Source organism: Saimiri boliviensis, chromosome 13 (assembly GCF_048565385.1).
Source record: "Saimiri boliviensis isolate mSaiBol1 chromosome 13, mSaiBol1.pri, whole genome shotgun sequence".
Lineage (NCBI taxonomy): Eukaryota > Metazoa > Chordata > Mammalia > Primates > Cebidae > Saimiri > Saimiri boliviensis.
Genome location: NC_133461.1, coordinates 84,973,435 through 84,999,923, shown reverse-complemented (window position 1 = coordinate 84,999,923; position 26,489 = coordinate 84,973,435). Strand labels below are relative to the sequence as shown.

General features: G+C 37.0%; 1 protein-coding gene and 1 pseudogene across 1 annotated transcript in view; one reads left to right on the top strand and one right to left on the bottom strand.

The window, feature by feature from the left end:
* Positions 1 to 25,291, bottom strand: part of TEX15 (testis expressed 15, meiosis and synapsis associated) — a 78,508-nt gene extending 53,217 nt beyond the window's left edge. The window contains exons 1-2 of the mRNA XM_039463387.2: positions 25,230 to 25,291; positions 13,397 to 13,544 (exon numbers count right to left, since the gene is read on the bottom strand). Coding sequence (XP_039319321.2) covers positions 13,397 to 13,544; positions 25,230 to 25,232 — 151 coding nt within the window. The 5' untranslated portion in view covers positions 25,233 to 25,291. The remainder of the gene's footprint in view (positions 1 to 13,396; positions 13,545 to 25,229) is intronic.
* On the top strand, positions 20,217 to 20,600 carry LOC120361540 (small ribosomal subunit protein uS10-like; annotated as a pseudogene).
* Positions 25,292 to 26,489: the final 1,198 nt, after the last annotated feature.

Sequence of the window (26,489 nt, the reverse complement as noted above, 5' to 3'; positions counted from 1 at the left end):
AGTGCGTTCTCACAAGATCTGGTAAGTTTTATAAGGGGCCTTTCCCTCTTTGCTCAGCTCTTCTCTCTCCTGACTCCATGCAAAGAAGGATGATCTGCTTCCCCTTCTGTCATGATTGTTAAGTTTTCTGAGGCCTCCCAGCCATAAGGAACTGTGACTCAATTTCTTTCTTTTTTTTCTTTTCTTTTTTTTTTTTAAAAAGGACTAATACAACAATGTAGCACCAACACTAGGAAAAGAACACTTATTGCAGTATGAGAGCTGAAACAAGGCAGAGCATGGCCTCATTTGACTTTAGTTGAGAATGCATGACTCAAATTCTTGACCCCTTTGTGCATGTCTGCAAAAGAACTGCTGAGTATCAAGTTTGGACAAAAAAGCACTGCTGACTATTGACTGAATTTTACCAAGTAGGAAATTCGCAAACATGAAATCCTCAAATAATGAAGATTGACTATTAGGTTTAAGGCCATTCCCACATAAATGGATCTAATTAACAATTTGCCCCTTATATTTAGCTTATCAACAGAAGTTAAAATAATGATAAAACTAATATAAAATACTATAACCAGCTGTTTTCAGTAACAACGCATTCCTCATTTCCATTTTTAATTCTGTTATAGATCCCCCAAATGATTTTCATTTTAATATTTGTAATAATTGTTACAAATTTTGTAGTTTCATAACATATGATGATTTTATGGATGTGTAACTTTTTATTTTGAAATACATACAGATTCACAGGAAGTTGCAGAACAGTACAGAGAGGTCCTGTGTACCCTTGACCCAGTTTCCTCCAGTGGAACCATGTAACTATAATCCAATATCAAAACTAGGAAAATGACATTGGTACAAGCTACAGACCTTAAAGACTTTACAACCAGTTTTACATCCAGTTTGTGTGTAGTACTATGCAGTTTTATCACATTTAGGTTTGTGAAACAATCATTCTAAGATACAGAACTGCTTTATCATAACAGCCATCCCTTGTGCCACTCCTTTATATGTATTTTTCATACTGAAACTCTTCCCTACCCCCATTCTCCTACCCTGTTCCTAAATCCTGAAAATTAATATCCTCTCCATATCCATACTTTTGTTATTTCCAGAATGTTTCATAAATGAAATTATGTAGTATGAGACCTATAGAGATATTTTTTTTGCTCGGCATACTGCCTCTGAGATTCAACCAAGCTGTAGGAGTAGATTGTTTCTTTTTATTGCTAAGTAGTATGCCATCATCTCAATGTGCCATAGTTTAACCATTCACTCACTGGAAATTTGGGTGGTTGTCAATTTCTGATTATTACAAATTAAGCTGCTATGTACATTCATGTGTAGGTTTTTTGTGAACATCATTTTTTGTTTGCTAGGGAAAAATGCCAAAGAGAAGGATGGCCGGATCATATGGCAGCTGCATGTTTGTTTATTTACTTTTTTAAAGATTGGTTCTTGCTATGTTGCTCAGGATGGCTTTGAAATCCTGGGCTCAAGCAATCCGCCTGCCTTGGCTTCCTGAGTAGCTGGAACTACAAGCGCATGCCACTGTGCATGACTGCATGTTTGGTTTTTAAAGATACTGCCAACTTGTTTTCTGGAGTGGTTGTGCTATCTTACATTCCTTGATGGCAATACGTGTGATTTGGTGTCTCCCATCCTCACTGGCATTTGGCACTGTAATCATTTTCTTTTTCAACTATTCTAACAAGTATATAGTTACATCTCATTGTGGTTTTCACATGCATTTCCTTAATGGTTATGATGTGGAACATTTATTTTTTTGGAGACAGTTTCACTCTGGTTGTCCAGGCTGGAGTGCAATGGCACAATCTCAGCTCACCACAACCTCCATCTCCTGGGTTCAAAAGATTCTCCTGCCTCAGCCTCCCAAGTAGCTTGGATTATAGGTGCCCACTATCATGCCTGGCTAATTTTGTATTTTTTAGTAGAGACAGAGTTTCTTCATGTTGGTCAGCCTGTCTCGAACTTCTGACCTCAGGTGATCCATCTGCCTTGGCCTCCCAAAGTGCTGGGATTACAGGCGTGAGCCACCATACCTGGCCTGAACATCTTTTGATAAGTCCATTTGCCATCAGTATATTCTCTCTGGTGAAAAGTCTATTCGTGTCTTATTCTCATTTTCTAATTGGATTGCCTCTCTTTTTTAAATATTGAATTTTGAAAGTGCTTTATATGTTCTAGATGTAAGTCCTTGCTCAGATAAATGATCTGAAAATGCTTCCCCCCCCAATTCCTCACTTGTCTTTTCACCTTCCTAACAGTCTTTTGCAGAGCAAAAGTTTCTAATTTTGATGTAAGTGAATTTATTCTTTGTTTTATAGATTGTGTTTTTCGTGTCATGTCTAAGTACTCCTCATCCAGGCTGAGATCCTGAAGATGTTCTCTTCTAGACGTTTTACAGCTTTACATTTTACATTTAAGCCCCGGGTTCATTCGGAATTATTTTTTGCATGAGATTAGAGTGAAGTTCATTTTTTTGGCCCATGGATATCCAATTGCTCCAGCAACATTTCATGAAGACGACTTTTCCTCCACTAAATGCACCTTTGTTAAAAATCAATGGAACAAAACCAATTGAACATATTTCTGAGGGTCTATTTTCAGAATCTTTACTCTGTTCCACAGATTTGTGTGTCTCTCCCTATGGTCACAATGTCTTTATTACTGAAACAATATGCTAAAGCTTAACAGTGGATAGAATAATTCCATATACTTTCTTCTATTTCAAAATTGTTGTAGCTACTCTAGTTTCTTTGCCTTCCCAGGAAAGTATCAGAATAAACTTGTCTGCCTATAAATATCTTGTTCAAATTTTGTTAAGAACCGCGATAAACCTTCAGATAAATTCGTGAACTGACATCATTATGTTGTCTTTTAATCCATGAACACAGTATATCTCTACATTTATTTAATTTCCTTTTTAGAAAAATCAGCACTTTATAGTTTATAGCATAGAAACCTTATATATTTTGTTGTATTTGTACCTAAATATTTCATTTTAAAGTTATTTCATTTTATTTTGAGATGGAATCTTATTCTGTCACTCAGGCTGGAATGCAGTGGCATGAGCTTAGCTCACTGCAACCTCTGCCTCCCAGGTTCAATTGATTCTCATGCCTAGCCTCCCAAGTCGCTGAAATTATAAGCACCCATCACCATGCCTGACTAATTTTTTTGTATTTTTAGTAGAGATGGGGTTTTGCCATGTTGGCCTGGCTGGTCTCGAACTCCTGACCTCAGGTGATCCACCTGCCTCAGCCTCCCAAAGTGCTGGGATTACAAGCGTGAGCCACCACACCTGGCTGCCCAAAGTTTTTTAAAATGGTATTTTAAAAAGTTTTATTTCCATGTGTTCTTTGCTAATATTTAAAAATATAGTTGATTCTTGAACAATATGGATTTGAACTGTGTGGGACAATTTATACTTGGATTTTCTTCCACCTCTGCTACTCCTGAGACCGCATGACCAACCCCTCTTCTTCCTTAGCCTACTCAATGTGAAGATGAAGATTACCTTTATGGTAATCCATTTCCACTTAATGAATGGTAAACACATTTTCTCTTCCTTTTGATTTTCTTAGTAACATTTTCTCTAGCTTACTTACTGTAAACATATAGCAGTATATAATACATATATAAAATTATGTGTTAATTGACTGTTCATGTTATCAGTAAGCCTTTCAGTCAACAGTAGGCTATTTGTATTAAAAGTTAAGTTCTGGGGGAGGAAGAGTTATATGCAGGTTTTTTTGCCTGTGCGTTTTGCAGAGGAGTCAGAGGTGGGATCAGTGCTCCTAACCCCTGCGTCATTTAAGAATCAAATGAACAATTGTGTCTTTTCTGTTTTCATTATATCCAGTGACCTTGCTGAACTTACTACCTCCAAGTTTTCCTTGCTTTCTTAAGATTCCCTGGGATTCCCTATGTAGACCATCATGTTCTCTTCAAATAGGGATAATTTTATTTCTTCTTTTCCAATCTGAATGCTGTTAATTCCTCTCCTTGGCTTTTTTGCTTGTACAACTTCCAGTATTATGTCAAGTGTGATGAAAGATAACATTCAGCTCTCAGTTGTGTGTAATAATTCGTTTTAAATATCAAATTCCATTTGCTTATATTTTGTTTAGGATATCTGCATCAGTTATCATCATGGACATTGGTCTATGGGGTGTTTTCCACATTATATTGACCTGGTCTTTGAACCGCGGTAATATTAATCTCATGTTATTCTCTCAATTTCTATTTTCTAGAAGAGATTGTACAGAGATTAAAATCTTTAGAATTCTCCAGTGAAACCACCTGGGCCTCAGAATATCTTTTCCAACTGTGAATTACATTTAATAGTTATAAGACTATTTAAATGATCTATTTAGAACTACATGTGTTTAATAGTTTGTACTTTTGATACAACCTGTGGGCCAGTAGTGATAACTCATTTAATTCTTGATAGAGGTAATTTATGGCTATCTTTTTCCTTTGTCAGACTTGATAAAGGTTTCTCAACTTAATTGATCTTTCCAAACACTTATCTTTTTTTTTTCATATGTCTACATTCCAACTTACATCACTGTATTTGAAATGAGTTTGTCAACAGTAGTTGGGTTTTTTTTTTTAATCCATTCTGTCAACGTGTCTTTTAAGTGGTGTATTTAGATCATGCATGTTCAATGTAAGTAATGATGTGTTAGGGCTTAAGCCCACGATTTAATTATTTATTTCCTGTTTTTCCTTATGTTCAATTTTCTATTTCATTTTTCCTGCCTTCCTGTGGTTACCTGAACATTTTCAAAATTCCATTTTGATTTACCTATACTATTTAAAACAATTCTGAGATATTTAGATTCACTTGTAAAATATAATGCAGAGAGATCTCATATACCATTCTAGTTCCCTCTAATAGTAACATCTCACATTACGATTATCTGAAATACCTCCTCTATATTCACTGAGAACCATAACAAAGAATGTTGTTATTTGTGCTACAACTGCCAAACATAATTTGGAAACTCAAGAGAAGGATGATCTATTATATTTAGCTATATTTCTATGCTTTTCTTTTACTTCTTCCTTCATTTCTAATGTTCTCGGTTTCCTTCTTTTACTAGATTCTGTTTGGAGAACAACTTTTAGCTATTCTTTAAGGGTAGGTGTGCTGATGAAAAATTCTCTTATTTTTATTTTTATTATTATTATTATTATTATTTTTTGAGACCGAGTTTTGCTCTTGTTACCCAGGCTGGAGTGCAATGGCGTGATCTCGGCTCACCGCAACCTCCGCCTCCTGGGTTCAGGCAATTCTCCTGCCTCAGCCTCCTGAGTAGCTGGGATTACAGGCACGTGTCACCATGCCCAGCTAATTTTTAGTATTTTTAGTAGAGACGGGGTTTCACCATGTTGACCAGGATGGTCTCGATCTCTCAACCTCGTGATCCACCCGCCTCGGCCTCCCAAAGTGCTGGGATTACAGGCTTGAGCCACCGCGCCCGGCCGAAAAATTCTTAAGTTTTATCTGAGAATATGTGTTTTATCTCCATATCTGAAAGATATTTGTACTGGGTACAGAACTCTGAGTTGAAAGTTATTACTTGCATTTGAAAAATGCTGTGTTACTTCCTCTGGACTCCATGGTTTCTAATGAGACATCTTTTGTCAACTATTTTTTCCCCTACACATAATGTGGCTTCTTTCTAGTTGCTTTCAAGATTTTTTCTCTATTCCTTGTTTTTAAAAGTTTTATTATGATGTGCATTAGCATGAATTTTGGGAGGGTTTTATGTTTGCGGGTTTTCAGCTTCTTTTATATGGTGTGTAACTTTTTTAGATAGGCTGCAATCACTCAGCCAATCTAAAAATGCGACACGTGCCTTTAAGATTCTTCCATTTCTCTTCGTAACTTGAGAGTCATTTCTTTTTTTAGTGCTAAATAATATTCTATTGTCTGGATGTACTATTTTATCTGTTTATCTACAGAAGGACAACTTGGTTGCTTGCAAGTGTTAACTATTAAGAGTAAAGCTACTATAAACACCTGTGTGCAGGTTTCTATGTGAACATAGGCTTTTAACCGATTTGTGTAAATACCAAGAAGTGTAATTGCTGGAGCATATGGTAAGAGTATGTTCGATTTTGTAATAAACCACCATACTGTCTTCCAAAATGGCTGTACTATTTTGCATTCCCACTAGCAATGGATCAGAGTTCCTGTTGCCCCATATCCTCACCAGTATTTAATGTCATCAGTGTTCTGGATTTGGGCCATTCTAACAGGTGTGTACAGGTATTTCACTGCTCTAATTTAAATTTTCTTGATGACATATGATGTAAAACATCTTGTCATATGCTTATTTGCTGTCCACGTATATTCTTTGGTAAAGTGTCTGCTAAACTCTTTGGCTTGTGTTTGTTTTTTAAATTTTTTATTTTTTGAGACAGGTTTTCCCTCCTGTTGTCCAGGCTGGCGTGCAATGGTATGATCTTGGCTCACTGCAATCTCTATCTCCTGAGTTCAAGCAATTCTCCTGCCTCAGCCTCCCAGGCAGCTGGAATTACAGGCGCCCACCACCATGCCCGGCTAATTTTTGTATTTTTAGTAGAGACAGGGTTTCACCATGTTGGCCAGGCTGGTCTTGAACTCCTGATCTCAGGTGATCCACCTGACATGGCCTCCCAAAGTGCTGGGATTACAGGTGTATCACGCCCAGCAGGCTCATTTTTAAAGGAACTTGTTTTCTTATGGTGAGTTTAATATTAAAAAAAAAAAAAATTTCAGATAATCCCTTAACTGGTATGTGTTTCGCAAATATTTTCTCTTTATTCTCTTGACAGTGTCTTTTGCAGAACAGAAATTTTTAATTGTAATAAAGTCTGGCTATTCAATTCTTTCTTTCACAAACCGCATCTTCGGTATTGCAATTAAAGTCACTGCCAAACCCAACATCATGTAGATTTTCTACTATGTCATCTTCTGTAAGTTTTGTAGTTTTGTGTTTTACATTTAGGTCTGTGGTATATTTTGAATTAATTTTTTGTGCAGGATGTTAAGGAGGTCTATGTCTAGATACCCTTTTCTGCATGTGGATGTCCAGTTTTTCCGGCAATATTTGTTGAAAAGACTGTTCTATTTTCCTGTCTCTTCTTTGTCAAGATCAGTTTATATTTATGTGGCTCTATTTCTGGGCTCTCTGTTCTGTTCCACTGCTTGATTTATCTGTTCTTTTGCCAATACTACCCTGCCTTAATTACTGTAGCTTTATAGCATGTCTTGAAGTAAAGTACTGTCAGTCCTCTAACTGTTCTTTTCAATATTGAGTTGGCTATTCTTAGTCTTTTGCCTCTCCATATAAACATTACTTCTAAATTTTAATTTTATTGTAAATTCAAAAATTATAATGGTATATATTCAAGAGGTACAATGTGATCTTACATGCACTTGGCACAGAATTATTAAATCAAGCTAACACATCCATTGCCTCGAATACTTATTTTCTGTGGTAAAAGTATTTGAAATGTACTCTTAGCAATTTTGAGATAAACAATTATTAATCACAATCATCCTGTTGTGCAAGAGACCTTAAAATTTATTCCTTCTATATCTGAAACTTTGTGCCATATAAACTTTAGAATCAGTTTATTGGCATGCACAAAATAACTTGTTGAGATTTTTATTCAGATGGCAATGAATCTGTAAATCAAGTTGGAAAAAACTGGCATCTTGACAATACTGACTTTTTCTATTCATAAACATGGAATCTCTCTATTGGGTTGATTTTTTTCACCAGAGTTTTGTAGTTTTCCTCATATAGACCTTGCATGCATTTGGTTAGATTTAAACCTAGGTATTTATATTTTTTTTGATGCTAATATAAATGGTATGTTTTAAATTTCAAATTCTACTTGGTCATTGCTGGTACATAAAAAAGCTTCATCATATATTAACCTTTATCCTACAACTTCCCCATAATTGCTTATAAGCTCCAGGAGGAATTTTTGTGGATTCTTTTGAATTTTCTATAGATATGATCATGTTATCTGTGAGAAAGAACAGTTGTCGTTCTTCTTTCCCAATATGTGTACCTTTTATTTCCTTGTCTTGTCTTACTGCATTAGCTAGTACTTCCAGTACAATATTGAAAAGCAGTGATGACAGACATCACCGCCTTGATCTTAGTGCTAAAACTAAAATCTTCACTGTTTAGTATAAAGTTAGCTGCAGGATTTTTGTAGATTTTTAAAAAATCAAGTTGAGAAAATTCCTCTTTATTCCTAGCTTACCGAGAGCTTTTAACATGAATGGGTGTTAGATTTTGTCAAATGCTTTTTTTGCATCTATTGATATAATCATATTATTTTTCTTCTTTAGATGACAGATAACACTAATTGACCTTGAAATGCTGGACCAGCCTTACATATCTGGGATATATCCCAGTTGGTACTGGTGTGAATTTTTTTTTTTAAAGACAGGATCTTGCTCTGTTGCCCAGGCTGCAGTGCAGAAGTGTGACTATGGCTTACTCCACCTTCGATCTTCTGGGATCAAGCAATCCTCCCTCCTCAGCTTCCCAAGTAGCTAGGACTACAGGTGTGCACCACATCAGCCTGATTTTTAATTTTTTTTTTCTAGAGACAGAGCCTTGCTATGTTGTACACGCTGGTCTCAAACTCCTAGCCCCAAGTGGTCCTCCCACCTTAACCTCTCAAAGTACTGGATTACAGACATGAGCCACAGTGTCCAGATGCAAAATTCTTATTAAATTCAATTTGCTAATACTTGGCCGAAAATTCTACATCTAGCTTCATGAGTGATATTTGTCTGTGGTTTTTTTTTTTTTTTCCCAGATAGGGTCTTGCTCTGTTGCCCACGTTGGAGCACAGTGGCACAGTGGCACAATCATGGCTCACTGCAGCCTTGATCTCCTAGGCTCAAGCGATCCTCCCACCTCAGCCTACTGAGTAGCTGGGACCACAGGCACATGTCATCATGCCTGGATAATTTTTGCATTTTTTTGTAGAGGTGGGGTTTTTCCATGTTGCCAGAATAGTGTCAAACTCCTGGGCTCAAACAATTCTCCCACTTTGGCCTTCCAAAATGCTGGGATTACAGGGGTGAGCCACCGTGATTGGCCCTGTAATTTTTTTTTAATGTCAATTTTATTTATCTTTATCTTTCTCTCTTTCTTTTAGAGACAGGGTCTCTGTCACCCAGGCTGGAGTGCAGTGCTGTGATCATAGCTCACTGCAGCCTTGAACTCCTGGGCTTAAGTCATCCTCCTACTTCAACTTCCCAAATAATGTTGAATTTAGACAGTAAATGTAGGCAGCTCTTTAAATTTAATCAATTCTCATCCCATGGATTCAGAGACAACAGCTGAATATGCAGGAGATAAAGATTCCTGGTTATTCCTTCTCAGTAATGAAAAATTTTTACTTTTAAGTGCTCGGATACACGTGCAGAATGTGCAGGCTTGTTACATAGGTATATGTGTGCCATGGTAGTTTGCTGCACCTATTGCCCTCTGTCATCTACATTCTCTCCTCTTGCCCCTCCACCCTCCAACAGGCCCCAGTGTGTGTTGTTCCCCTCCCTGTATCCTCACTGTTCAATTCCTACTTATGCATGAGAACATGCGGTATTTGGTTTTCTGTTCCTGTAATAGTTTGCTGAGGATGGTGGCTTCAAGCTTCAACCATGTCCCTGCAAAAGACATGATCTCATTCCTTTTTATGGCTTCATGGTATTCCATGATGTATATATTCCACATTTTCTTTATACAGTCTATCACTGATGGACATTTGGGTTAGTTCCATGTATTTGCTACTGTAAAGAGTGCTGCAATAAACATACATGTGCATGTGTCTTTATGGTAGAATGATTTATATTCCTGTTTTTTATTTTGTTTTTTTTCTTTTCTGAATGATTTAAATTCCTTTGGGTATATACCCAGTAATGGGATTGCTGGATCAAATGGTATTTCTGGTTCTAGATGCTTGAGGAATCACCACACTGTTTTCCACAATGACTGAACTATTTTACATTCTCACCAACAGTGTAAAAGCATTCCTATTTCTCCACAGTCTCACCAGCATCTATTGTTTCTTGACTTTTCAATAATTGCCCTTCTGACTGGTGTGAGATGGTATTTCACTGTGGTTTTGATTTGCATTTCTCTAATGATTAGTGATGTTGAGCTTTTCATGGCTCTGTAGTTTTCTTTTCTTCTAAGTTCTTTGTCTTGTTTTGGTATTAAAATAATGTTCCTCTAAAATAATGAGTTAGGAAGTATTCCCTCTACTTCTATCTTCTGAAAGATATTATAGAGAATCGGTATAACCTCTTCCTTGATAGCATTCACTAGTAAACCTATCTGGTCCTGGAGCTGTTTTGGAAGGTTATTAGTTATTGGTTCAATTTGTTGAATAGATTTAGGCCTACTCAAATCATGTATTTCTTCTTGTGTGACTTTTTGCAGATAATGTCTTTCAAGGAATTGGTACATTTCATCTAGGTTACCATATTTATGGGCCTAGAGTTGTTCATAGTAACCCTTATCCTTTTAATGTCCATAGATCTGTAGTGATATCCTCTTTTGATTTTTCTTTTTTGTTTTTGAGATGGAGTCTCACTATGTTGCCCAGGCTGGAGTGCAGTGGCATGATCTTGGCTCACTACAGCCTCCAGCTTCTGGGTTCAAGCGATTTTCCTGCCTCAACCTCCTGAGTAGCTAGGACTTACAGGTGCCAACCACCACACCTGACTAATTTTTGTATTTTTATTAGAGACAGGGTTTCACCATGTTGGTCAGGATAATCTCAATCTCCTGACCTTGTGATCCATGTGCCTGGGCCTCCCAAAGTGCTTAGATTACAGGCATGAGCCTCTGCACCATTCCTTGATTTCTGATATCAGTAATTTACGGCCTTGTTTTTTCTTAGTTATCCTGGCTAGAGACTTATCAGCCTTACAAATCGTTTCAAAGATCCAGATTTTGGTTTTGTTTATTTTTTTCTATTAACTTCTGTTTCTAATTTTATTTCTGCTCTAATTTTTATTATTTCTTTTCTTCTGCTTATTTTGGATTTATCTTGTCCTCCTTTTTCTAATTTTCTAAGATGTAAATGTAAATTATTGATTTTAGATATTTCTTGTTTTCTAATATATTCATTCAATGTTATAAATTTCTTCCTAAGTACTGCTTTTGCTTCATCTTACAAATTTCATTTTCCTTTTTATTTACTTCAAGGTATTTTAAAATTTCTCTTGAGATTTCATTTTTGATCCATTTATTATTTAAAAGTGTGCTGTTTAGTCTCAAAGAATCTGGGTATTTTCCAGCTATCTTTTGGTTATTTATGTCTAATGTAGGTCTTCTAATTGATCATCTTAATTAATTCCACTGTGATCTGATATGGTTTGGCTCCATGTCCCCACCCAAATTTCATCTTGTAGCTCCCATAATTCCCACGTGTTGTGGAAGGGACCTGGTGGGAGATGAATGAATCATGGGAGCAGGTTTTTCCTATGCTGTTCTCATGATAGGGAATGGGTCTCATGAGAGCTGATAATTTTAAAAACGGGAGTTTCTCTGAACAAGCTCTCTTTGCCTGCTGCCATCCATGTAAGATGTGACTTGCTTCTCCTTGTCTTCTGCCATGATTGTGAGGCTTTCCCAGCCGCATGGAACTGTAAATCCATTATAAACCTCATTCTTTTGTAAATTGCCCAGTCTTGAATATGTCTGCATCAGCAGTGTGAAAATGGACTAATACATGGTCTGAGAGTAGGCTGTATGTTTTCTACTGTTTCAAGTCTCATAACATGTGTATTATGTTCAAGGTATGGTCTGTCTTGGTGAGTCTTGTGTGGTGCCTGAGAAGCGTGTCTAACATGCTATGGTTAAACTCAATAGTCTACAGATGTCTATTATGTCAAGCTGATTGATGGTGTTGCTGAGTTCAACTTTGTCCTTAGCGATTTTCTGTCTGTTGGATATGTCCAACAGGGTATTTCTGATACAGGGTATTTCCAACTACAATAGTGGATTCCTCTATTTCTCCACGTAGTTGTTAGTTTTTGATTGAGTTTTTATTTCAATTAGATAAATTTTCAGTTCTAAGTCTTCTATTTGGTTATTTCATTTCTTTGATGAGATTTTCTAGTTTTTCGTTTGTTTCAAAAGTGCTTTTAACTGCTTGTACAATTATCTTTACGGCAGCTGCTTTAAAAGTCTCTAAGTTAATTACAGTTCCAACACCTGTGTCAACCTTGATTTTGGCATCCATTGAGTATCTTTTCTCATTCAAGTTGAGATTTTCTTGGTGTGTGGTAAGATGAGTGATTTTTATTATATCATGGTCAAATGGGGCATTTTAATGAGATTCTGAATTATATTTCATCTTGCACGTCAGCAAGACTTTACTAAAAACTGTGCAGGCAGGAAAAATGGGTGGCATGGAAAGGGAAGCACTGACTCTCCTATTATGCAGAGGTGAAGTTCTGGCTTTCCACACGCCTCCACTTACACCCTGAGGAATATTCTGTTACCACTGGAAAGGGCTGAAGTGCATGGTCCCTACTGAGCCTCCACCAACATTGTAGGAGGGCTTGTTACTGCTGGATGTGGTGGAGGTCCAGGCTCTCCACTTTATTCACTGACTCTAACTCTAGTGGAAAGGGGCAACTCACCACCACAAAGCAGGGGTAGATATCCACTGACATGACAGAAGCAGGATGGTGGCAGGGAGAAGAATGCATTATTGCCATGTGTGGACCCTGTATTTGATCACCACTGGCACTATGAGGAAGAAAAGGGGTACCTTGTTCCTGTTGGGTAGGAGGTCAAAGTCCAGGATCCCCACTCAACCTCCTTTGACATCACCCCAGTGGGAAATGGGGGCAGTGTATTTAATGTCAAATAGGTTTCCATCTTTCTAGGCTACCCCATTCTTAATCCACTGCCAAGAAAGAAGAGGTTTTTCTTGGAGCGTTTTGTGGAGGGTTCTGCATCAGTTGGCATTTCTATGTTGGGGGCATCCAGTCTGAGATTTGGAGGAAACAAAAAAAATCCAGGAAACTTATTGCTCTGTCATTCCCTGAGTCCCAAGGTCCCTAGGTAGTCTGTCTTCTCTTTAGTCTTGAAAGTTTTCCCATATTTGTTTTATTAAAACGTCCAGGGTTTTTAGGTCTACTTAGTGGCAGGGATGCAGAACATGCGTCTATTCTCTTTTGTGCAGAAATGTATGTATAGATGTGTTTAATGAATGAACAACCTGAATTTACCTAATTTTTATATAGAGTCAAAATAAAAGATGAACATAAACTAAGAATCAGAGAAATACAGTTAGTTACTAAAAAAATTGCCAACTTCCACAGAAATATTACCTTTCCCAGCCGTCCTCCTGATCTTAGGAATGGTGAATTTCTTCAAAGGATTGACTTCACCAGTATTTAACAGGGGTTCACTAGTTGAAATCATTTGCCACAGTGTATTCTGTTTAGCAGTTTCTTTCATTTCCATTTTGTTGGTGGCCTAAAATCAACCCAAGGTTATTAAGCAAAAGGTCAATAAATACATAAAAGGCAATGGCAGTACAATCATTTAGAAGTTCTTCAACAAAATTGAGTAATAAAATGTTCTTAGTCAACTGTCAGAAAGTTTCCATCTCAATTTGCTAGTTACCCAAAAATAAAAATGAGTTTACAACTTGGGTTTTTATATAATATTAAAAATATCAGCTGGGCACGGTGACTTATGCCTGTAATTCCAGCACTTCGAGAGGCTGACGTGGGAAGATCACCTGAGGCTAGGAGTTTGAGACAGCCTGGCCAACATGGTGAAATCCTGTCTCTACTAAAAATACAAGAAGATTTGGCAGGTGTAGTAGCACATCCTGTAATCCCAGCTACTTGGGAGACTAAGGCACGAGAATAGCTTGAACCCAGGAGGTAGAAGTTGCAGTGAACCATGATCACTCCACTGCACTTCAGCCTGGGTGACAGAGCAAGACTCTATCTTAAACACACACACACACACACACACACACACACACACACACACACACACACGTATGTATATGTTTCATACAGGTATGAAATTTTGTTCCTAATGGATTTTTTTCCTTGTAATTCATGTAACTGCAATTGGGTAACCAAAAGTTTCCCTGCTCCTGAAAAGCTCAAAAACATACAGCCATACAATTTTTATACATATTTGGTAAAATTCTCACCAAACATTCCTTTTCTTCCCCGCTTTATTTCTTTTGAGACAGGGTCTGTGCTGCTCAGGATGGTCTTTAACTCCTAGGCTCAAGTGATCTTCCTGCCTCAGACTCCCAAAGTGCTGGGATTACAGGCGTGAGCCACCAAGCCCAGCCCAAATACTCCATTTTTAAAAAGGATTTTTTCCCCTATACATTTCTGTGGCTAAAATGATACTCTCTTTAAATCAAAATCTCTGGCTTTAGAAGAAACTTTTAAAAGTTGTAAACCAACTATTGCTGACTATCCCTACAGCTGATGGCCAACAACAGCTAATAGCTTACTGGCTATTGTTTTATAGTATCATCCTAGAAATGCTTAAGACAACATCACATATTGCTATACCACAAGTACCAAAAATATTCCTCCCCTTCCTTTTTCCCTCTCCTTTCTTTCTCTCCCCAAACTCCCCCTCAACCTCCACTCCCTGCCAAATATTCTTAACCTCTTTAAGTAGAACTCAAACTGGATTTCAAAAGAAAGCTATGGAGTATACACACAGGGAAATATGTATATAAGTAGGTATTTTTCATACCATTTCATAACATGTTTGATGGCCCTCCTGACACCTATCAACTGCTTAGTTCAAACATCAGATCACAATCCAAATTAAAAGATGCCAAAATTCCACAAAAGGATCACAAAGGATAAGGTTCTATAGAAGGTTCACAAGGCCATCCCCCTTAATCTCTTCCTCTGTTCTTTATGAAAGGAGATACTGCAATCTCCCAGTCTAACAGGGACCAGGGAATGAAAGAAACCTCTAGAAAAAAGGTGAAGAAATCCAGCCCTTCTTCCATACAGCCACAATGACAAGACTCTAATGGAGTACTGCCTTCTAAAAAGAATACTCCTAAGATATACCAGCTCTAGAGGTAACTGTCAAGGCTGCCATGTTCACCTGAAGTTTAGTAAGGGTCAGAATGGAAAATAGTTTAGAATGTCTTATGCCATAAAAATTTCTTCAATTAGTCATGATCTGTATCAACAGCACATAAAGGTATAGAATAATCCATGGAATATACTTTACTTGAGCAGCCAAGTGTTGGGACAATCCTCAACACTCCCTTTAACTACAGTTAAATTATATATTCAGGAAAGCTCGATGATTTCAGCTACAGGGCTTCTCTAGTATAATTTACCAATAAAGGAGAGATTTATAAAGTTCAGATTCTGTTCCTCAGTGCTAACTTAGGATAATTCTTTGCAACAAAAAGATAAGTTTACAACTAATGACGAATAATCTGGACACAATGGTATTCAATATCCTTCATTAAATAAGTTGCACCTAATAATTTTTCAGTAATTACCTTTGAAGTAGGAATAACATCTCTGTAACTTCAGCCCAAACTTAAGCCATGTTAAAGTGATAACTTCACACATTTCTTTTGTTTGGATAGGATATTAGACCTTTGATATACATTTCTTTATGCTCATGTATCACAGACCTATAAACTTCATGTTACATATCACAAATTATATCACATGAAATAGTCCTACAATGATTATATATGTATTTATGTATTTTTAATTTATATACATATATATAAGTAAAATCAGTAAGTTTGAATTCTGAGGATTCATGCTGAGGCTGTCTTCCAGAGTCCTGGGCTATTCTAAGTAGAGAAAGAAACCAATTGTAAAACCTTCAGGAATAGTTAATGTACATGGCAATGCATTTAATAAGTCTTTGACAGATATTCAAAATAACTAAAGAACAAAGGAACCAAAAACAAGGATTTGCTAACAATTAAAACATCTATTTATATAGGTTTTAAGAGAATGTATGTTATGAACAACTCTAAGCCAATACATTTAAATATTAGACAATATAATTCTTAGGGGAAAAAAGCTAACAAAATTGATTCAATAAAAAGAATGAACGAATAATCCTATTATTAGGAGGAAATCAGTAGAAATTAAATCAATAGTTAAATAGAAATGATAATACATCATAAATCAGCTGAGTTCATCTCAGAAATGGAAATATTTGCCATTGTCTAGCTCACCTCGCACTCCCTTCCTCAATCTGCTTTGATTTCTACCTCCATTACCCTAACTAAACAGCAATCTTCACAGCCATCAATGATTATCAACATCAGTCATTTGTGGCTTATGACTTACTTGGCTTCTCTCTGTTTGATACTCTTGACCACTCTGTTCTTGAAATAACACAGCTTGCCAGACTTCTATGACTTCATAATCCTGATTTTCTTGGTCTCTTAGTAACTCACCTTTCTGTATCTAGCCTTTATTTTTTACTAAGTTTTACATAAGATAAAATACTTTTTACATATTTATTTTCAAATATTTAATCTAACTTAACCTCTGAAAACTTCGTAAATAAAACAGAACTTTGTGCTTTTAGTCTGCATTTAATTCATTATCAGTGATATTAAGTTATTTTACTTTTCCTGTGAATCACTTGTTCTTATTTTTTTGTCCATTTTTTTCCACAGAGAAAATAATATTCTAGTTAATGGTTTGTAAAGACTCCATATACAAATAAATTAGTTTTGTCTGTCATATGTATTTTAATATTTTTGTCTTTTAATTTTGTTTCCATGTGAGGAAGAGTCCTCACACAGAAAAACTAATTTTTGTGTAGTCTCATTTCTGAATCTTTTTTTTTTCCTTTGAGACTAGCTCTCACTAGTGTTGCCCAGGCTGGTCTCAAACTCCTGAGCTCAAGCGATCCTCATGCCTCAGCCTCCCTGGTGGCTAAGTGGCTAGGAGTACAGGTACATGCCAGCTGTGCTTGGCTAATTTCTGAATCTTTTATTACAGATCATCACCAGGACTAAATGAGAGTTCTAATTTCTCTATATTCTCATCAACATTTGATGTTGGTAGTCTTTACTTTCTGCCAACCTGACGGGAGCAAATGATAACGCATTGTGGTTAGTTTGCATTTTCCCCCAATTTTTTTTTCTTTTGAGACAGGGTTTTGCTCTGTCACCCAGGCTGGAGTGCAGTGGTGTGATCTCAGTGCACTGCAACCTCTGCCTCCTGGGTTCAAGTCATTCTCCTGGCTCAGCCTCCCTAATAGCTGGGACTACAGGCATGCACAACCATGCCTGGATAATTTTTGTTTTTCTGTAGAGACAAGGTTTCACCATGTTGGCCAGGCTGGTCTCAGATTCCTAACCTCAAGTGATCTGCCCGCCTCAGCCTCCCAAAGTGCCTGTAGGCATAAGCCACTGCACCCAGCCCCTAATTTTTGAGAATTATCAGGTATTGAGTATATTTATTGGTCATGTTTCCACATATGTGAAATACCCATTCAAATTTTTTTACCCACTTTTCTATCAGTTTGTTTATTTTATGTATTTGCAAGCAATCTTTATAAGAGACACTATCTTTTTTTAAACCAATTATTATGTTATACTTAATGCAAATAATCCCCCCATTTTTGTTTTGTTTTTTGAGACGGAGTTTCACTCTTGCTATCCAGGCTAGAGTGCAACGGCATGATCTTGGCTCACTGCAACCTCCGCCTCCTGGTTCAGGCAATTCTCCTGCCTCAGCCTCCTGAGTAGCTGGGATTACAGGCATGCGCCACCATGACCAGCTAATTTTTTGTATTTTTAGTAGAGATGGGGTTTCACCATGTTGGCCAGGATGGTCTCGATCTCTTGACCTCGTGATCCACCCGCCTCGGCCTCCCAAAGTGCTGGGATTACAGGCTTGAGACACCGCGCCCGGCACAATCCCCCCATTTTTAAAAGTTGTTTTTTTGGCTGGGCGCAGTGGCTCATGCCTGTAATCTCAGCACTTTGGGAGGCTAAGGTGGGCAGATCATGAGGTCAGTAGATCAAGACTATCCTGGCTAACACGGTGAAACCTCGTCTCTACTTAAGAAAAAAAAAAAAAAAAAAAAAAAATTTCTAAAACAGGTATGTTTAATTCTAGTCCCAACTATGAATATTTTTCTTTATATTTTGTGCTTTCATTTTTGCTTTCGATCAACTTTAAGAAATAATTCTAAGATTACAAAGATATCCTATGTTTTTAATAAAACTTTCATAGTTTTGTTTTTACTTTTAAGTCTTTACTCTGCCTCAAATTCATTTTTTGTCCATGGTAAAAAATAAAGGTTCAGGTTTTCCATGTAAGTATCAATCTTTCCTATTCCTACTTATCTGTAATGCCATCTCTGACATAAATCCATTTTCCACATATGCATGAATTCTGAGCTCTGTTTCACTGGTGTCTTTCTGTATTCATGCATCAACACCATATTCTAACAAATATTGATACATGCTTGGGCAAAACCAAAAAAAAAAAGTCCTATTCTTCCACAGCATCTTTACACTTTTTAGTACACATTTTAAATTAGGCTTATCTAATAATACATCTTGTTTAGGTTTTAACTGGAACTTAACCTAGTGATTAATTTTAAGATAAATTAATATTATACTGTTATATTAGTCTTCCTATCTGTGAACATGGTATTCATGTCATTAATGTCTTTCAATAGTTTTATAATTTTTTTTTCTGTGAGGGCTTTTACAATTCTTTTAAAGTATTTATTCTAAGGTACTTTATAACTTTTACATTACTATATGTGGTATCTTGAAAAGTTATTTTATTCACTACTGTGTTTAAAATAATGTTGATACTGATAATAAAAATGGCTAACATATACAAACTACTTACCAGGTACCAGACACTTTTCTAAGTGCTTTAGATATATATTGATCCATTTAATCTCACAATATCCCTATGAGATACCTTATTTTAAATTTGAAAATGAAAATGCAGGAAGGTTAAATAACATGTCCAAGGACACATAACTAGGAAGCGTGGAATCTGGAATTCAAAGCTAGGCAGTACGGCTCCAGAGTGAATACACTCAATCACTAGGCAAATGACTCTCCAAAACCAATTTCTATTTATTGACTACCCAGCAACCTTGTTAAGCTCTTATTAATTCTAATAATTAATAATGACTTACAGTTTTGTTTCTTCCTGTCTGATTCTTATGCTATTTATTTCTTGTGCCTAGTACAATGTTGACTATAAGTGATAATGGCAGTATCTTGATCTTGCCCCTGATTTTAAAGGCAATGTTTTAAATGTTTTACAATTTAATACGATAAATTTTTTCCCATCTGATTCTTATGCTATTTATTTCTTGTGCCTAGTGCAATGTTGAATATAAGTAATAATGGCAGGTGTCTTAATCTTGCCCCTGATTTTAATGGGAATGTTTTAAATCTTTTACAATTTAATATGATAAATTCTATTCTTTAATAGACATGCTGCCATCAGGCTTACTTTTCCTGGGGATAAATTCTAGAATGACTGCTATTTTCTCTCAGCACTCTGAAGATGTAATCACCTTCAATTTAATTGTCATTCATTTTTGGGCAATCTTTTCCTCTGGCAGCTTTTACTATCTTCTTTGTCCTGCATTTTCATCATGATGTTCTAGGCTAAGCATTTAATGAATTTCTTATATCTAACATTTGGTATCTTTCAACAGTTAGGTGAAATTCTCCGAAATTTTATTTTTAAATATTGTTGTGACATCATTCTATTTCCTTGGTATAGATCTTCTAATTACCTATGTTCAAACTCCTGTCTTTATTCTTGTTTTTTAACACTCCTTTATATTTAACAATCATATCATGGTTTTTGATATCTAACATCTGGTTCACTGACTCTCTTCAGCTAGGTCTAATCTGCTTCTAGTCCATTGAGTTTTTAAATTATAATTATGACTATTTTCATTAATAATGGTTACATTTGGTTCTTTAAAAACTCTGCCTCTCACATTTTAAAGCCTTTTTCATTTCTTTAAAAAAATATATTGTATTGCTTTACGAGGAAGACGCGGTCATAATTGTTGTTGATTGTGCATCTGCACGGCTCCTGCTCCTGACTCACCGCTGTTCACATTCGTCGAGGAACAAACTGGTCAGGAAGCTGCACAGCAGCCATGGCTTTTAAGGATATCGAGAAGACACCCGTGGAGCCAGAGGTAGCAATTCACTGAATTCGAATCACTCTAACGAGCCACAACGTACAATTCCTGGAGAAGGTGTGTGCTGACTTGATCAGAGGAGCAAAGGAAAAGAACCTCAAAGTGAAAGGACCAGTTTCAATGCCTACCAAGACTTGGAGAATCACTACAAGAAAAACTCCTTGTGGTGAAGGTTCTAAGACTTGGGATTGTTTTCAGCTGATAATCCACAAGTGACTCATTGACTTGCACTGTCCTTCTGAGACTGTTAAACAGATTATTTCCACCAGTATTGAGCCAGGAGTTGAGGTGGAAGTCACCATTGTGCAGATGCCTAAGTCAACTATTTTAATAAAATGATTACCAGTTGTTAAATATATATAGTATTTAAACCAGCTATGATGGTTTATACCTGTATTCCCTGTTACATGGCAGGCTGAGGTGGGAGAATTGCTTGAGCCTAGGAGTTCAAAGTTGGAGTGAGCTATGACTGGGCAACATAGCAATGCAGCAAGAAAAATAATTCTGTCTCTAAAAAAACCCCCATATTTGATAATTCCAACATCTTAAGCCTCAATTTCGATTCTCTTATTTTTTATGTGTTATCATTTGCTTTTAATACCCTGCTTCCTGTATGATTGATACATATTATTAATTCATTCACTATTTCCATAACTCATATTCCTTCAAGCTTGGAACAGGTATAAAGACAGACATTTAAGACCAGTTAAAAAGGAAAAAGAGTTCCAAGATAAAACCTCCCACATATGGTGAAATGATGTTCCAGAAGGGTGCCAAGACCATTCGGTGGGAGAAAGGACAGTCTGCAACAAATAGTGCCAGGAAAGCTGGATATCCATGTGCAAAAGAATGAAGTTGGATTCTTACTTTAAACCATGTATAAAAATTAACTGCAAATAGGTCAAAGACCTAGAGATAAGAGTTAAAACTATCAAATTGTTAGAAAAAAACATAAAGAAAAAGCCTAATGTGAAGGTATTGGGAGGTGAGGCCTTTAGAAGCTGATTAGGTATTAAACATGGTGCCTTCACGTAATGTTACAAAACAGACTGTTAAGACTTCCCTCACTGCTTCTACCATGTGAAGGTGCAGTGAAAAGTCAATGGACCAGGAAGCAGACCCTCACCAGCTACCAAATCTTCCAGCACCTTGATCTTGGACTCCCCAGCCTTCAGAACTGTGAGACACTTCTTTTGTGTGTAAGTTACCCAGTTTATGGTATTTTGTTACAGCAGCCTGAAAGCACCAAGACAGAGGGTTTTTAGATCTCTTATAGGTAGTTTGAACTGATCTTTAGTCAACAACAGCATAATCAAAAGAGCATAATCTATCTGGTAAGACGCAAAAAAAATATAAGTAGTATATCAGATGTCAACCTTGCACAAACAACTGTCAATGTCTGCTGAATTGGTGATAGGAGTACTGAAGGGGTAAAGTTAAATAATGCATTGCTTTTCACGGACTGAAAGTTTGAAACCAAGTTTTGTTGAAGGATCAGAGGATGCCCCTAAGTGGCAATCAGTAAATCCATCTATTAATAATCCTCTTACTGGACTTAAAGAATATTGCTGACCTTTCTCTGCCAATTAAGGCAGGAACATCTGGTTAAGCATTACATCTTTTGTTTTCTTACAGAGTTCAGATTCAACACCTATGAAGCCATTATGTGACATTCCATTAGGTAAATGTACAGGTTATTCAAGGATTTACATGTTAACACTTTTAGAACACATAGATTCAGAGAAAGTTCAATTTTGTCATAGTGACTTGTGAAGTTTTATCTTTCATTTTTTCTCAAATCCTTTAACGTGAAGCTTGACTATTTGTACCTTGGAACTTGGGAGAAGAGTGGAACATCTGGAATGCCTAAATGCAGGACAATGATGACCCATAAAGTTTTTTTTTTTTTTAAAAACTTCCCTTCAATCTTATACACAGAAGTTATTAAAGAAGTGTTTCTGAGTTATCTCCATCCTCTTCATACTAAATGAACAGAAAACTGGAAACAAAAAAGCAAAGAATGCATGGCAGTACTTTTATCATGCTTTTAAGATTTTATTTAAAATGGCTATTAGGACTTAGGCCATTTTTTTTGTTTACTTTTCATTCGTCTTGTTTACTTTGCCACCACCAAATCTCAGAGTCTTTTAGAAAGATAATACCAAATTCTTTTTTTAAAATTTATTTTATTTTATTTTATTTTAGGTTTTGGGGTACATGTGAAGAACATGCAAGATTGTTGCATAGGTACACACATGGCAGTGTGGTTTGCTGCCTTCCTTCCTCTCACCTGTATCTGTCATTTCTCCCCATGCTATCTCTTCCCATCTCCCCACCCCTTGTCCCTCCCCCACTTCCCCCCAATGGACCCCAGTGTGTAGTGCTCCCCTCCCTGTGTCGATGTGTTCTCATTGTTCAACACCCGCCTATGAGTGAGAACATGCGGTGTTTGATTTTCTGCTCTTGTGTTCTGTTGGAGAAGATGAACCATGTATTGAGTCCACTGGCTCAATCTTCTCCAACAAAACTTGGTAATATCTTTTCGCTGCATCTATTGAGTCCAAGACATAAGGACAAGGGGTTATAGTAACTACACAATAATTCCAGTAGTTACCTGAGCTCACTACCAGAACATAAGATTAAAAAAAAAAAAAAGTCGGCTGGACACGGTGGCTCACGCCTGTAATCCCAGCACTTTGGGAGGCCGAGGCGGGTGGATCATGAGGTCAAAATATCGAGACCCTCCTGGTCAACATGGTGAAACCCTGTCTACTAAAAATACAAAAAATTAGCTGGGCATTGTGGCGCATGCCTGTAATCCCAGCACTCTGGGATGCTGAAGCAGGAGAATTGCCTGAACCCAGGAGGCGGAGGTTGCGGTGAGCCGAGATCGTGCCATTGCACTCCAGCCTGGGTAGCAAGAGCGAAACTCCGTCTCAAAAAAAAAAAAAAGTCAACTTAATTCCCCAAAGAATGGTCCCATTCTGTTGATACTTGTTTTAGTTAGGTTTAAAAGATTTAGATAAGCAGAATCTGTGTGTTTCTTAGAATCAGTACCCATATGGACCACTTCCTCAGAAAGATATGCAGTATCAAAAGAAAGCCTCATACATTAGAATGCACTATACATTTCTAAACCCTTAGAAATTTACAGTAAAACTAGTAATTTAAACTATCTGGGGAGTATAAAATGTTAGTATCTGGATAAAAGTAATATGAAGTGCTAACAAATACAGCCTCTTCCAGATTTGTTTTTAAAGACTCTAATACTGAAAAAGTAATTCCTCGCCGTGCCCCCCGCCCCCCCAGTTCAAAAAAGTCTAGAACTGGTCATAGCAAACAGTTAAAATATGGGGGGTAGTGGGAGGGTATCTAAATTCTCAGGGCCAACCAGTGACAAATAGCTAAAGGTAACCTGGCTAGGAAATTCACACTCTTGTGACTTAACAAACCAACTTTTCATTTCCCTTCCAAATTGTCATTACAAAATAGGATTGAAAAAAAATTTTTTGAAAGGATTTATGAAGTAACAAAGTATTCTGTACAAGAAGTCAGCAGACATAGGTTCCTTATCCAGATTCTGCCACTCACTAAATGTCTGCTTCTAAGCTTTATTCTCCTCACTTGTGTTTTGGTAAGGCTTAAAGTTGTGCTGTAAACTGTAAAATGTTTTGCCTCCTTCTAACACCTACCCTTCTTCCTACCACTTTCAGGATCTGTTTATCTACATTTTCTCTGTGGTTGTGCAATAGGCATATGCAAGAAATTACACACTGTATGCAAGTGGATGCCTTAAAAGTTTGACAGCCTCATTACATTAAACGGTCCAAATTCTACCTCTACCTTTACAATTATTTAGAACATTTATTTACCTGGAGTATTTCCTTCCATGACTATGGCATTTTTGCTTTTTAAATGTCAATGGTGGGTCCAATTCCCATCCTCTGAGAGTGAATTTCATCTTTAGAATCAACCAAAAATCATTTAAAATTCATATGATTAATATGTGGGTAGCCAAATGTGACAATACCACTTTTGACTAAAAATATAAAAAATTTTAAGAATTTGCCTAAAAAGCAATTGATTATCTTTTTTTTTTTTTTTTTTTGAGACGGAGTTTCGCTCTTGTTACCCAGGCTGGAGTGCAGTGGCGCGATCCCGGCTCACCGCAACCTCCGCCTCCTGGGTTCAGGCAATTCTCCTGCCTCAGCCTCCTGAGTAGCTAGGATTACAGGCACGTGCCATCATGCCCAGCTAATTTTTTGTATTTTTAGTAGACGGGGTTTCACCATGTTGACCAGGACGGTCTTGATCTCTTGACCTCATGATCCACCCGCCTCGGCCTCCCAAAGTGCTGGGATTACAGGCGTGAGCCACTGCGCCTGGCTGCAATTAATTATCTTAAGAGTCAGGATCTCACTCTGTCACCCAGGATGGGGTGCAGTGGTGCAATTACAGTTCATTGTAACCTTGAATTCCTGGGCTCAAGTGACCCTTCCGCCTTAGCCTCTGAGATGATTAAGTCTTGAGAACAGATCACTCATGAATGGGATTAGCATACTTATTAAATACGCTCAAGGGAGCTAACTAGCTCCTTCCACCATGTGAAAACACAGTGAAAATGCACCATCTATGAGAAAACGCCCATCATCCCAAACACTGAATCTGCCAATACCTTGATCTTGGACTTCTCTGCTTCTAGAACTGTGAAAAACAAATTTATGTTGTTTATGAGTTACTCAGTTTATATTATGTTGTAGTGGCCTCAGCAGACTAAGACAGTACCCAAGAAGTATTATAATCAAGAATATTTATATACTTTATAGTATTCCAATGAGTGATTAAAGACATTCTTCACGTATCTTCTTTACTGCCAAATTATTTATAAATAAATTGTAAAGTAGTTACAAGAAATCAACAAGGTATTATACGTAAAGCAGTAACAAAATCATTATTTGAAATACTTACCATTCTTCAATGGTATCTGGCATCATACAGTTATGATCAGAACTCAGTCCATGCATGAAAACTGATAGGGGAATACCTACAAAATGAAAATAATAACAGGAACATGTAAATAATTATGATCAGAAGCTCCCCCAACCCAATACTTATCTCTTTATTATCCTATTTATATTTTTCCTCCTGGTTTCTGCCTCCCTTTCACTCCTATTTCATCCTGAGGAGGGAGCTATCTGTTTTCTGCACATCTCAGTTCCTTCTCTCTCATGCCTTTCCATTCTTCCCTCTTCTTTCCCTCCTCTTTTCTCAATAAGCTTTTCTCTTTTTTTTTTCCCCTTCAGTACATTCTCATCTGCTAACTAGCTCACCAATGCTACACAGCTCTACTTGGGAAAACCACCTGTAACTCAGCAAATGAGCTCGCTCTAGTGTTTTCACATACAGCACAAAACATTGATTTGTAGTCAATCACTGCAGTTATGATACATGCTATGCAGAGTATTGGTAGCTTATATATAGTATCTCATTTTATCTTCATAGATTGGTAGTATTGCTCTCATTTTCAGATGGGAACAACAGACTCAGAAAGTTTAAGAAACTCATCTGAAGTTACCAAACTCCTAAGTTGGTTTTCAACTCCAGGCTTGATGCTTAAGTCTGGATCTAAACAATTAACTACATTATTTGAACTGTGTTCTTTGTGTGTGTGACAGAGTCTCACTCACTCTGTTGCCCAGACTGGTGTGCAGTGGCATGATCTCGGCTCATGCTCACTGCAGCCTCTGCCTCCTGGGTTCAAGAGATTCTCCTGCCTCAGCCTCCTGAATAGCTGGGATTACAGGCATGCATGACCATGCCTGGCTATTTTGTATTTTTAGTAGAGATGGGGTTTCACCATGTTGGTCAGGCTGGTCTTGAACTGACTTCAAATGATCTGCCTGTCTCAGCCTCTCAAAGTGCTCGGATTACAGGCATTAAGCCACCACACCCAGCCCAAACTCCATTCTTAAGTTTCTTTCTAGAAACATTTAAATCTGACTGTATGCACCATTGAGACACCAGAAAACTATAATTAGTACAACTCCTAATGACCTACTATAATTAGCTTTAATGTTCCTGTGAAGCTAGACAACTTTTAACTTATTTCTCGATTTCAAAATACTACTGATTATAAGGGTATATCTATATGGTACTAATTATTTTAAATGCTGTGAATTTTCAAGAAAAGATAACTTTTATTGGTGAAACATTTAGCAAAATTTGAGA